Here is a 14,226-nt window from a genome sequence, read left to right as displayed (position 1 = left end):
ACGTTATTGTAAATCCAGCCCAGGGAGTTTCTGGTATTTAATGTTTGTAACATCCCACTGAGGGCAGAGCCCCACACGCTGCCCTGCAGGACAGAGCTGGGCAGGGCAGCAGAACATGTTAAACAGAATAAACAACCTTGAAAACCAGCACAGACAAATTATGGCTTCTTCTTTGGCAGCAGGGCTGAAAGACAGAGACTTTCTACAATCTCAGAATCATCAATACCTCAGATTCCGACAGCAGGGCTCAGGTTTTTCTCCAAAAGAACAAGCAACAGGACAATAGGAAATAGTCTCAAGTTGCACCAGGGGAGATTTAGTTTGGATATTAGGGGAAATTTCTTCATGTTAAGGGTTGTCAAGCACTGAACAGGCTGCCCAGGGCTATGGTGGCATTAACCATCCCTGGAGCTATTTAAAGACCTGTAGTTGTGGCACTCAGGGACATGGTTTAGCGGACTTGGCAGTGGGATTGAACTAAATTATCTTGGACCTAAATGACTTCGTGTTTCTAGAACTGGGTACTCCAGCCTTCTAAAAGCCTCTCTAAAACATTAAAAGTAGTATCTGTGAAGCACTTCATCATCTCTGAAACATGGCTGTGTCTCAAAATTGGATTAACTGGAGGAGAACTGGATACAGATTGGAGCAATCTTTACAGAACATTGTATCCCACCTCTGCTCCTGGGAGTGGTGAATGATTCTTTTTTTTCTCTAGGTTTGCAGTTCTACTTCAAAGTTATTAAACCAATAGGATGGCCATTATTTACATGAAGAATTATCTACCATTTTTCCTGAGACACCCATCAGTATTTCTTACTTCAGTATTTTTTTTCCAACTATCTCTTTACCAAGACTAATTCTGAAAAAATTATCAGCTAAATATTAAAAGGCTCATAAAAATAAAACTAATTAAATTCTATAAAAAGCATTGTTACAGATGGATAGGTAAAAGTCTTGCATATAGTCAGTTGCTTGGAGCTATTGCTTTTCTGGATATCCTCCAATTTTTCTTCATAAAGATTGGAAGATGTTCACCACAATTAATATAAAAAACTTAAAAGCACTGAGAAAAGGTAGAAACAAATGAATTTGCATTTAATTTTTTTTTTTTTTGTCTCATCCACTTAGCTTAAAAACTTGATGTTCCACCAACTCGATATTCCAGTGCACAATGACATTCTCTCTCCCCTTCTGCTTTTATCCATTTGCAGACTATAGTTCACACTATGAAGCTCTATGCTGCAACATTCCTGGCCTGAAATAGACTTCTAAAGGCATCCCAGTACCTCATGCCTTTTTTGAACATTTTTTCACTTCCTGAAAAATTAGCTAATGTAAAACAATACAGCAAATCATGGCTTGCTCCATTTTCTCATAGGGTTCAGGCTGTTAGTGCTGTTCTCAATGTTCTTGCATATTTTAGCACTTCTGCCTCATTACGGAAAGAACAGCCCATGAGAAGCTTCAGCACGGAGAGTCTAGCAAAATGCCAAAATGGAATGCAACAATAATCCTACCAGACATCATAGTCAGTATTTACACCATAATATATAACAAAGTTTGAAAGATTCTTAATTTTTTTAAATTAAAATTAATAATAAAGGAACTTAACAGACAAGTTTTGCTTTTAAAGTGAGCTTCTCAGACTACAAAATAGCACCGTCTGCTTATTCACGCTGTGTAGGGCTGTTCAGTATCATAAAACACCACAGGAACTTGAATTTCAGGCCATGCTCAATTGAAATAAAGCAAATTATTTTATTCCTTCTGCACTCCCATCTGAATTTCATCTAAGATTATGAGTATGAAAGCATTACACACACAGATTCAAGCTCCTGCTTCTTACCTTCACTGCATCCTAGACCGATCACAGCATTTTGCTAAGACATCTCATCAGCCTCCTTAGTTGGGCAGAAACACATTCCATTGCTACCTAGAGAGATCTGAGGCCAGCACACCATCTTCTTCCATGTCTTTGCTTTTTCTGACACTGGAACTATACTCCTGCTGTTCTTGTAGTACTGCTCCTCTGGAGCCTTTCCCTGATATATTATGGTGAATTCTTTCTGTCCTTCCACTCTCCACAGAAATCAAAGCACTGTGCAAGGCTCTCCTCTTCCTCTAAAGAGAGACTCCCCCTCTTTTTACTCCAGGCCAATTTCTCAATAAGTGATACCAAGCATATGCAAGACAATTTGTCTCCTAAAAATGGATGCAATGTGGTTAGTTAATATCCTTACCTTCCCTTTTGTTTTCAACACAATACAACTGATTCTGGGTTTTTCCTCCACAATTGATAGTCTTCTTTCCCCAGTTCTTCTAATGCAACCTCTGTAGGTTTATATCAATGCCACTCTCTACCGCCAAACTATCTAAGGGTAAGAACAGTGTAAGACAGATGGGATATTAAAATAGTAAGGTAATATTCCCTTGCTCCTTTCAAATATTAGGGCAATGTTCCCGTGCTCCACATTCCTTTTCAATGTGGAAAGGAAGCCTTCCACATTCTGTAGACCTGAAGGTAGTGTGAACTTCCCTGAGTGCTTTTGTGGTGGAATAAAGAGGAAAAAAAATTACCCTGGCAAAATCACTGGGAAAAAATCTATATAACCTGTCAGAAGGTTTTCAAAGACTTGGAAAGTTGGTATTACCTTCCACCTAAAACTATGCACTGTGAGACATAGGAAAAAACAAATCAGTAATTCGAACATTACTGTGTTCTTCTTAAGATCTGTCTACCTGCCACATGTTTGTGCCACTCTTACAGTGTTCAGTGTAATCACCCATTATGGAAACTGATGCCCCAATTAAGAGATTACAACAAACCATTCATGCAAAAAGTCATCCTTAGAATCATCAACAAACCCACACTTGCAACAACGTGCAAATATACGTGCATTTTACCATTGGTTGCCAAGCTTGACATTGTCTTTAAAGCTATCAGCACTGTAATAAATCTACATTTTCCAGTTTTAATCTACATTTTTTCCTACAATAGCTTAACAACTTATTTATACTTCTCTACTGTAGCTCTACTATAAAATTAGTCTTATTCAAAGCATTTTTTCTAGTTTTTGCTGACTATAGTCTCACTAAAGATGATTACTTCCAATTTTGTCCATTTAGCATGTAATGCTTTAAAGGTAAAAATAACTAACTTCAACCAGACCACACTATAGAACTTTCAAAAATTATGTTGGAAAATTTGTTTCTGATTCTTTGGTACCATTAAAACTTAGAAAAAAGTTATCTATTAACAGTTCCTTGCTTAGTCTGTATTACAGGTAGTGTAAATAGTATTTATGAGGGCTGCAAGTGTGTGTGAATTAAGTGAACATGACTGTGTCTGAGCACACTGACAAACAAATCACCAAAGACAAAATATCAACACATTTTTTATGTCTGAACTCAGCTAGATAGCCATCAACCAGCCTCTCAGTAGCCATACAATTATAGCAGTGGACATTAGAAAGATACATAAAAGATAAATGCATGGATCTTTTCCTGAAACCAAGGAACAGAGCTAGGCATCTATTTCACAGAAATCTGGGACCCCAACTTTCAAGTTGTTGTTAAATGTTCCCTGGTCTAACATTGTATTTTTTTAAATGTCCTTTTTTCTTTCTACACAGCAAATGAATTCACAACAACACCTGTTTATAATACCCTTTTTATTTTTCAGCCAGAAGTACAATTTAATTTGATATTTCAATGAACAGTAGTGTTTATTCCTTAAATAAACCCCCTAACTCTTTGGCATCTAACCATATTCTGTTTCTCAAACTAAAAATTTATAGGAAGACCTTACTTTCAAGATCATTGCTCAATACATTAAATTTAACCAGTGTAGTTAACTTTGAAAAATACACATTGTTTTCTGTGGTTTTTTTGTATTTTCTAGTAAACCTAAAAAAGATAACCAAACTACAACATGCTCACTGGAGGGCTGCATTCATTTAAACTATGGAGTGACAGCATAAGACCTCTTCATTTCTCAGAGTACATGCACTAAGTAGTGCTTTCCAGTAATTCTGAGTGATAAACAAACAAAAAAAACCTGACTCTATCAGAAACAACTGATCAAATAATTTATGTTTCAAAGCAAAATGAAATTATTTTTAACTTTTCCAGAGGTTATCAGGCAAAATCAAGTTATGCATTGCTTCAGTACAAGACTGCATCTTAGAAAAATACAGTATGAAAACTATTTTTTATTTTTAAACTAAAATAAAACCAATTAAAATATTCTAAACTCATCTAAGGATACAGTTGTCAAATCTGCATTTGATAGGATATTTTGATAAAAATTAACAAAAGTAACCCAGTGCATTATCCTGCTGCAAAATTCAAGATCATCCTTGCAACACTGACAAGAAATGTTTCAGTTGTACTCTTGTCAAGAAAAGAATCTGCCCTCCAGAGCTTGTGTTCACTGCTTCAAGTCAACAAAATTTCCAAAGCTATGAAGTTGACACCTTCTTCTACTACAGATTAAATGAAAATCACAAATTAAAATCAAAAATATTACCAACATACTAATAGATATTCCATTTTCTGTCTCTAGACAACGCAAAAACAAAATCTAACAAAAAAAATCCAAAAAACTCAAAAAAACCCTCAAAACTTTACTTCCTGAAAGATTTGCTTTTAATAACTTAAAGATTTATTCTGAACGTGTTTTATAGAATAAAATGGACAAAACAATTACTTCCATGCAGAAACTAAAAAAATAATTTAATAGGATTCAAGTAGCAAATGTTTATTTTATGAACGAATCTCACCCACATCATCAGTACAAGTGCAGTCTCAAAATGTATGAATTGGATTGTTTAAACAGCAAGTGATTCATCCAGTCAAGCTCACTTTCCTGTCCATGCTGTAAGTAAAACATATACATTTTACTACAGAAACAAAAAGTAAACCCAAAAAACCTCCTTGGGTACTTATCCAAGAGCAGTTTCTAATATCAAGCCAAAATTAGCAACAACCAAGCAGGTATCACAAATTTTTCAGTGTTGAATTACTGTTGTGTAAACAGAAGCAGTACAGAAAAAAAAAAAATCTCAAAAATCAAAAGATTTTTTTTTTTGTTAAAATGCGTCCAAAGAAATATCCACTAGTTGCAGTCAAATCTGCATCAGAAGCTGCTTGATCAGAAAAGATTTCTCTCTCCAAGCATTTGTAGAACACTGCATTGCCAAGACTGTATTCAAATAAATTACTTCCTGGTAACATTTGAGATGATAAAACTACCTACAGTGTGGACAACCATGTACACAGCACAACAGTGGATTTCTGCAGCAACAGACAAAAGATCAGAAACCATTTCTAAATTTGAGATGGTAGCTCATGTGCTGTTCCTTGAAAACATATGATCCCCTCTAAGAGTAAGGTGTTGGAGCTGGTATTGTAGCACTTCAGTGTCAGCAGGTTCCTTAATGTTCATTTTGTCTAAATTGAGGTAGTCTAGGGATTTTGAATGAGCCCTTTTACCTTTCAAAAGGAAAAGAGGCAGGGGACCATGAAATGCCTTGTAAGGTTCATATTGTAAAGCTTTATTGTATTTATCCCCTGAGCTGGGCATCTGTCTCCTCCTCCTTCCAGTTACTGCTGGGATCTCATATGGCTGGTAGTACCTACTTCTAGTTTTGTACAAACGTGAGGAACGTGAAAGTCCTGAATCAAGATGTTTGGACCCCAGGTTAGGACCACATTCTCCTTTATTCTCTTCACTCCCAATACACTTACGGGCTAATTTTATCAGCTCCTCTCCAGTTGTGAAGCCAACCAGGTAGTTAGAATCCATGCGAAGGATCTGGTATCCTGCAACTGTCTGCCTCAATGGTGAGCAGGGGGTGCTGGAACAGCGTGGCTTTCTGCTTCCATCCTGGCTGCAGAACTCACCTCTGCAAGAGGCACAGAGAGGGTGGAGAGGGCAGTTCTGGACTCTCCATTCACATCAGCTTCCATTTTAAACACACAGCTTTGCTCCTAAAACTAAATCAGAACTTGATTAGAAAATGCAACACAAGATACTGAGAGAGGATTACAGAAAAGATATTTTTCATGACACAGAATTCATAACCAGTACTCCCCTATTCAGCCTGGTCTTAGCTCCGCGTGGTGTCACAGACCTATCACCAATGTCTGTCAATTATCTTGGGTGGGTTTTTTTTAATAAAAGATACCATAAAGATACTGATAATTCTAAACAGCTAAAAACATACTTGAATACTATCACACACAAAAATAGAACAACTTTCTGGGCCATTTTTTTAGCCTTTTGATGCATTTGGTTCTTTGTAGTCTCTCACTTCTTGTAGCATCTACATCCATTAGCAGATCCACAGCACCTTCCCCCATCTTTATTTTGTGATTTGTCTGCTGACAATACTATTAAACAAAGCTTTCAAAACACACGACTAAAAAGTACGAGCTCATTTAGATATTATCATGGACCAGAACTGATGTGGGTGCACTGCAATGCTTCCATCTTCCAGATGTGCACACAGTTTGCTTTAAATTCAAAGAATGGTATCCTAGCCATACCACACCTGCCTGATTTGGTCATCACCAATCCTCACCCACTCCCCAAGAAAATTCACCTATCATCTTATTCACAATTAATCAAACACACACTCTTTTATTCTAATAGGATTCTAATGTATTTCTAATGAAGTGTACTATGTTTAATGAACCTTACATTACATTCTTATAAGCATCTTAAGAAAAAGCAATATTTATTTGGTTTTTTTCCTATTTCTCTATGAAACAGACTATTTTACCCTTCCCTCACAACTATTCCAAATACATTATTTGGTACCTTTACAAACAAAAGTGCTCACTGCAAGCTATTACCACCTCTAATATAGAATTGATATTATGGACTTAATAAAGCCAGAGCAGTAACTTCAGAATGTAGTGTAAAACAACAGCTACAAAACAACTAGTAAAGTCTGTGTGTATATGGGGGAGGGGGGGGGGGGTGTTCTTGTCAACAGGTAAAAAATTAGGCCATTCAGCTACCCAGGATACCAGGCAATAAATACCACATGGCTTATATAAAACAAGGATTTACAAAGTGTTCTTTTTGAAAAGATGATTGCATCAATTTCTACTCATATGCTCCTGCTCCAAGTAGCAGGAACCAGTTTTTAAATTCTTGTTATTATTGAGTGTTATAATCAGAAAACTATTATGATCTGGAAAATTACCTCTTAACTTTGAAGACCATAAGTGCACTACTGAGAGACTACAGCTAGCAACACCAGTGACTACCTCAGACCAGATCAGCATGACAAAGCATACAATTTACAAAGAAAGGAGACACAAGGAATGTTAAGAGTCTGACCAGACTAATGAATTTTGTATGAGCAGACTTAGCAAGCAGAAGTGAAATAAAATGGCGGGAAAGAAGGCCATTTAACATCTCTCTGCCAAGCAATAGCAGATGGAAGTATTTAACAGACACTAAGTTCTCTAAAATATTTAGAGCCTTTCACATGGACAAGGAGACTTCCTTGTTGGATTGAATCACAGATGAATACTTCCCCTTCACTTGGTCAGTGAAATGATGCTCCTGGCCAGCATAAAGTTGGTTATTTACTATGCTGACTCATAAAAAAATGAAACAGTGAGATATACACAAAGTAGCTGGTGCATATTGTAACACAAATAATTTTTATTCTTTATTGGATTAGTAAGTAAAATAATGTTTTCCTTATAATTTCATTTTTATTTCTCCGTATTTTTGATCTCCCACCTTTTCATCAACTGAAATCTAAGCTGAATTTTCGAAGTTTTTCTTATTTTCAGGTTAGCCCACTTGGGAAGACACTAAACAACCTGAGATGTCAACAAAAAACTAAACTGCCTTTTAAAAATAAAAGACAGAAACAAACAAATAAACAAAAGGAGAGTGCTTAAAGTATTCCAGTTTTCACCAAATAATACTAACTTCTTTTCTTTAAAAAACAAAGTTCTAATGGGACTATGGGTCTCCACTGTTTTTGTGCTAGAATACTAGAAAAGAAATTAAGGTTGGGTAGTATTCTATACTTCCAAGTCAGTGCAGCTCTGGTGACATTATTTTGAAATGATCAGCCTAAATTGTGCAATACCTAGCCTTTGACTAGGAACAGCTATTCAAGGAAAGAAACTTTAAAAATAGAATTACTCACAAATATTATAAAAAATATGTTCAATCAATGCAATTTAGGTTTACAGTTTTTTTCATGGAAAAAAAGTGACTTTAAGTCACTTGTTCTTTGTCTTACCTTGCTACAATCTGCAGCAGATATTTAGATATTTGGTGGAAAGATTTTGATGCCTTGAGAGGCTACCTAGAACAGATGCTAGTGATAAAGGAATAAAGTAGGTACTTACTGAAAAGGCCTTCAAAGGATACATCTTGAGTAGTACAAGAGCCCAGCCATGGCTATACCCAAGATGAACAACTGGTCATGAGGTTTCACGCTTTTATAAGTTTTGGTCCATTTACATATTGGGGTTAATTGTCCAATAACAGCTTCAGGTTACCATCCTCCGAGTTTGCTCTCCTCAATTCGCTGTTGTTTATACTTTTTGGGCCTGAAACTGCAATGGTGTCCTTGGTTCTCAGGCTAGAAAAGGATTGTTTTATCTAAGTAAACTGTGAAAATAACTTGCTAACACTTTATGTGAAGTTCAGAGTTATATACTAATGCAGTGCAGAATCTGGAAAATATGAAACCTAAAACTTAAGGCATCAGTTTCTTGTTCACTTATACCATCCACATTGATAATGGTCCCTTTCTCAAGCTCACTAGAGTAATGTACATAAAGGCTTTAAAGTTTTGTTGTTTGCCTGCTTCTCAAATGCTCCTTCCCTCACTTAAACACTGCTTTAAAACAAGTGTAATGCACGTATAAAGTAACCATTATAAAAGCCCAACAGTAGATGCAGTCACAGTAAATTTCTACTAAACTTACAACTAGTGTGAACAGAAATTTTCCTCTCCGAACACTCATTTCTGACTCAGCTGACTTTGCAATATCATACCACATCTGCAAATAATTATACATTGCTGGTGGCCAAGCCAGCAGCATAAGGCTGATCAAAAAAGAGACTGTACATAAAGCTACACTGTAATGTCTTACACAGAGCCTAAGTTCAGTGACTGCAGTGCCACTGCCTCATTTCCCTCTGCTTCAAAGCCACTGTGAGAACCATGCTCCTCTATCTTCATTATCCTAACAAATGCTCTTCCTCCAGAGGGAAAAGAGGCAACTGAAGCAAGCACACCCTGTTAGCTGGAATATGGTTCATAACATACCAACAGAAGGAGGGTGGTGGGAGGAGCAGCTTTCTGACATCGATTCATTTCTGCATGCAGCTATGCAAGCACACATGTATGACATCCTGGCCCATTCTAGAGATACAGTAACAAAGACATGTTCATAAGAAGCATTTGTTAGTGCTCATCATTTCTTATTTTCTCTGTAATAAAGAATACATTTATGCTAGGCAAACTATATATAAACCGGCATTTAAGTAAGACATACAGAGAATTAAGATACGAGATTGCTTTCCTACATTCTGCATACCACTCAAAACAGCACTGCAGCTGCTCAAAGACACTTTTCCAGTAAATGTGCAGAAAAACATGCCTGCGAACGAGCCAAAGCAGCTTAGCAAGTTTAGTACTCTGAAGTAAGAATTTTAATATACCTTTGAGTGCACAAGGTCAGTCAATGATCTTCACGAGCCATACAGTAAATATTAAGGCTCTGAGATCCGCCTCCCTCCCCGGCGGCAGCCTCGCTGCCTTCCCCCTTCTGTCCTCAGCCTGCCTCAGTCGCCCTTAGTGCCGCGTTCCGTTCTCTGTCGTAATGCAGCTGTAAGAATGGGGCAAGCAAGCGTTCCGTCTCTTCCATTCCCATTTCGCATCGTGGGAAATGGGAATACCGCCCACTCCTGAAGTATTTCCAAGCAGCCTACAAAGTTCGAACGCTGACTAGATAACAAACCTTTAGTAACAGGTTTTGCTAACAACCAGTTAGATAATTTCTCTATTGCACAAAGATGCTATTGCTGCGGCAAACCTTAAAAACTTGGCTTTTGCAAGTAAAGTAAAGGGAAAGGGGAAGAAAAATTTTGATGTCATAGTCCTGTTTTTCGGCTTTAGTCATAGTTACGAGCTCTACCGCACAGCTCTTAAGCCCCTAGGGATGGACTTAAGTTAGGTTTTGTTTCTGAAACTGAGTCTTTAAAGACTCGTTGTTAAACACACAGCTGAAGTTTTAGTCTGACTGGGAAGGCGTGGATGACCCCCCATACAAAGGCCATGTTCTAGTCTCCCTCTAGTCCCAATGGTCCTTCCAAGAAACTTGCAGGTGCTCTGGATCTTGAATTGCACTGAAGGGTGTTGGCATTCCAAATGCATCCAGACTAACCACTGTGCACCCAAACGCTCCTGGAATTTGTGTTCCTTGGAATCCTCAGCTAGAAAAAAGAACAGAGAAATAAAATCCAATGTTTTTATAAGGAATTTGAATTACAGGCTCTGCAAGTCCTTAAGGGTCATAGGATTTGCAAGATCACAAAAGCACTCTAAGAACTAACTTGGGAAGTTTAGCATGGAACATGGGGAATGTATCTGGTCAAGCAGCAGGGTAAGTAACCTGGAGTGTAGTTCAGGGGCATTATGATGCTCCATGTTGCTTGCAGTACACTAACCCCTTTGGTTATGTTGACACCTGCAATACTGGCCTGAGTGGGAAATCCCATCTTCCTATGTTGTCCCAAGGTATAAATGAGGCTGTAAGATCTTGTCAGTTAGTATATCACAACTTTCTTCCAACAAACTTCCTCCCAACAACTTCCTGCTCTCACTGTCAACTGAGTTTTCAGTCAGACTCGGAAATGGAGTTCCAAGGAGGAGAGGGCCGACAGCAGTCAAATATTTTAGTATTTAATTACCTGTATTTAATTAACTGTATAATTTATTAACATTTATCACAATGACAGAATTAACATGGTGCAAATGGTGCAAAACTATAAATTCCTGGGCACCAAAAGAAAGGCAGATCCCAAAGACTTCTCTTAAAGCTAGTATTCAAATTCCAAATCAAATATTTGAAAATAAACCTACAGTTTCCTAAATCCCCATAATTTTCAAAATTTTGTGTTTTCAATGCAATCATGCTGTTAAGATTTTATCAAGATAAACTACTATATTTCACTGCTTTTTTTGCAATGTTTATCAAGGCATCCAAGGTTTTACATGGAAAATAAAGATACTTTAGAAAACTTGGGCTTTGTTTTCCCACACACGATCTGATTAACACTCTTTAGCCCTACTGCAGCACAGAGGGAAAAAGACCACTACAAGCTATTTTCTCTGCATCATCCTGGCCAGAACATGAATTACCAACATCTTAGACTGTCTGTGCTCATCAGTAGCTTCCCACATCAATGACAGTCAATTAGAATGACAATACAAGACAATTCGTAAGTAAACACAATATTAAAGGTAAAATACAAGGAAAACAGCTCAGTTTCTATTATCCTCTTCCTGATTTATTATCCCCAGAGTCCTTTTATCAAAAGGCTTATTTTTCTCGCTATTCCTATATTCTATATTTGAACATTGGAAACTGCTATGGTGTTTTGAACATTAGTGAAGTTGTTAAATTCAACAGCTGAAAGCTGAGCAATTTATAGAATATTTACTTGTGTTTCTTTGGCTCTTTGTACATGGATTTAATCACCAAGCCAAATGATACAAACATTTTTATTAAATACTCACTTTTCTTTCCCTTTTGAAGATTGTAACCATTATTTTGAAAACACAAATTTTGTTGGAAATCCAGAACCACATTCAGGATAAAAAACAAGGCACTAATTTGAGAGGGGACAGGAAGAGAAAAGCAGCTCTGAGGAGGGTATAGCTGATGTGGCAGAAGAACATTATATTGGGAGGCAGGGGTGGGGGGGTGCAAAGAAAAAAATATTACATATTGCCATACAACTTGCAACTTTTGCCATCCAAATTCAAAAGTTTAATATTTTCTTAAATGATTATTTGGCTAAGTTAAAAACTTAGGAGACCAGTGAATACAGTGAAAATTTATTTAAAACCTAAAGAAAATTTTACAGCATATTATTTTTTAAATGCCATCTTAATTTTTTATATAACAATTTAAAAAAAATAAGTTTGATAAGTGTGAAAAGCATCCCTTGATTTGCTTATTTGGCCAAATTGACTTTTTTACTTAATTAAGATGATTTCAGCTAAAATAACAGCTATTTCAGCAAGGTGAATTTTGTCTGATGAACACAAACACAGGAAAGAACATGAAAAAAGTGATGGGTTTAGAGCTTTGTGCATTTTGCAGATCTTCAGTTAGTACCAGCTCTGATTCAGAGCATCTTGAAGCAATAAACAGAACTATTCAACGTGAAAAGACACACTCTGTCCTACACCTTGAGATCTAAAAGTTACTGGGAAATGGAAGTACCAGTCTTTATCAAAATCTGCACTTAGTGTGCACATATATAGGGAGAGGCAACAGAAAATATTTGCCAGTTTTGCTGTAGGCTGTTAATTGAATGTAAGTAAGTTTACCAAAATCAAACTGTACATTGTTAAGGCGCAAGAGAAGTGATGAAGACATGTTTATGAGTGGCCCTGGTTGCTCGCAGGATTGGTGCAGCCTCCATCCTCCAAGGCTCTCAAGTGCAAGCTGGATTAAGTACATTGTTTGGTCCCACACATGACCCTCATTTGAGCTAGACATTGGACCACAGTCTTCCTGAAGCCGTCTCCATCCTAAGTTACCGTGTACTCCTATGGTTCTTGTTTAACTTTATTGATTTTGGATTGAATACATAGTCTATGTTGAGTTTAAAATGTATGGTAATTAATAACAGAAAGAATAGACTAGACTAGACTAGAACAGAACAGTTGGAAGGGACCTACAGTGATCATCTAATTTAGCTGCCTGACCACGTCAGGGCTGACCAAATTTAAAGTCCGTTATGAAGGACTCTGTGGAATCTTCTGACTCCTCCCCCCCAGGGAAATCCCCAGGGCTTGCTCTGCAAGACTGTATCATAGAGTTTTCCCCACCTAAACTGACAGAGAGGACCTAACTCAGGATGCTCTGCAGCACTACTGCCAATCTCCATCAGACTGCCTCCCCCGCCGGCCAGTTGACACTGCCCACCCCAATTATTCATCCCTCATCCCCCCTGCAGGTTTCTGCCCTTTACCCTGCCCTTTGCCCCCACTGTGCCCTCAGGTCACTGACCCCTTACTTAAATCGTGCAGACCACATGGTTTCATCTTTTGTGTCTGGTCCCTTTGGTGTGCTGGATGCAATAAGCCCTCGCTGGAATATATCCCCCCTCTCAGCCCCTAAATTATCAGGCTGACCCAGAGATCTGAGGCTTTGAGGGGAGGAATATCAGGAGATAGGCTAAGATTTCCAAAAGAGGCTCTTACCCCGATGTATGTTGTCCAGCTCTCTTTATTCTGTGATGTCCAAAGAGCAGGGCAAAAGAGAACAAACAAGAAATATCAGGGGTTTATCTAGGCTTTGGACAGGGAGGGCTTCTTGGCTCCCTGCCAGCCCTGTCAAGGCAAGAAGGAGGGGTCCAGGGTTATCTGATCAGAGTCACAGGGGTCCCGAGCAATGGGGAAAAGGCATGTCCTGAGCGCAATGTAACAGCAAAGACCCTTCCTGTCTTTCCTCCACTGAGCTATTTGTGATGTTTGTGTGTGTATGGACTTGAAATGGCTGTTCTCACAGCATTACTCTGAGCAGCTTCTGAAGGAGACGTTTCAAAGAAGGCTGCAGCATTTCCACCACCCTACCACACTGCAACAATTGAGTTTATTCATATGCCTGTTCTTGAGGCACTGACAGGCTCAGGGTATCAACCACCTCTCTAGAAAGCCTGTGCCAGGATTTGACCATCCTCTCAGAAAAAAAAATGCTTCCTAATGTCCAGTCAGAACCTCCCATGATGCAGCTTTAACCATTCCCACAAACCCTGTTGCTGAATTGCAAGGAGAAGAGCTCAGCACGTTCTTCCCCACTTCCCCTCCTCGGGGAGCTGAACACAGCAGTGATGTTGCCCCTCAGCCTCCTTCTCTCCAAACCCCACCATTCCTTGCAGGACAGACCTTCCAAACCTTCTACTTGCTTGGTTGTCTTCTTCTAGATGTATTCAGGTGC

General features: G+C 38.2%; 1 protein-coding gene across 1 annotated transcript; it reads right to left on the bottom strand.

Moving 5' to 3' along the window:
• Positions 1-5,327: 5,327 nt before the first annotated feature.
• On the bottom strand, positions 5,328-9,806 carry MACIR (macrophage immunometabolism regulator). Its single transcript, XM_021543998.3, is given in 3 exon segments — positions 5,328-5,880; positions 5,883-6,000; positions 9,713-9,806. Coding segments are annotated over 2 exon segments (621 nt in total). The 5' UTR covers positions 5,974-6,000; positions 9,713-9,806; the 3' UTR covers positions 5,328-5,350.
• Between the last annotated feature and the right edge of the window lie 4,420 nt (positions 9,807-14,226).

Source organism: Lonchura striata, chromosome Z (genome assembly GCF_046129695.1).
Source record: "Lonchura striata isolate bLonStr1 chromosome Z, bLonStr1.mat, whole genome shotgun sequence".
Taxonomy (NCBI): Eukaryota; Metazoa; Chordata; class Aves; order Passeriformes; family Estrildidae; genus Lonchura; species Lonchura striata.
Note: the sequence above shows the minus strand (reverse complement) of the source record. Positions and strands in the feature narration are given on the sequence as shown.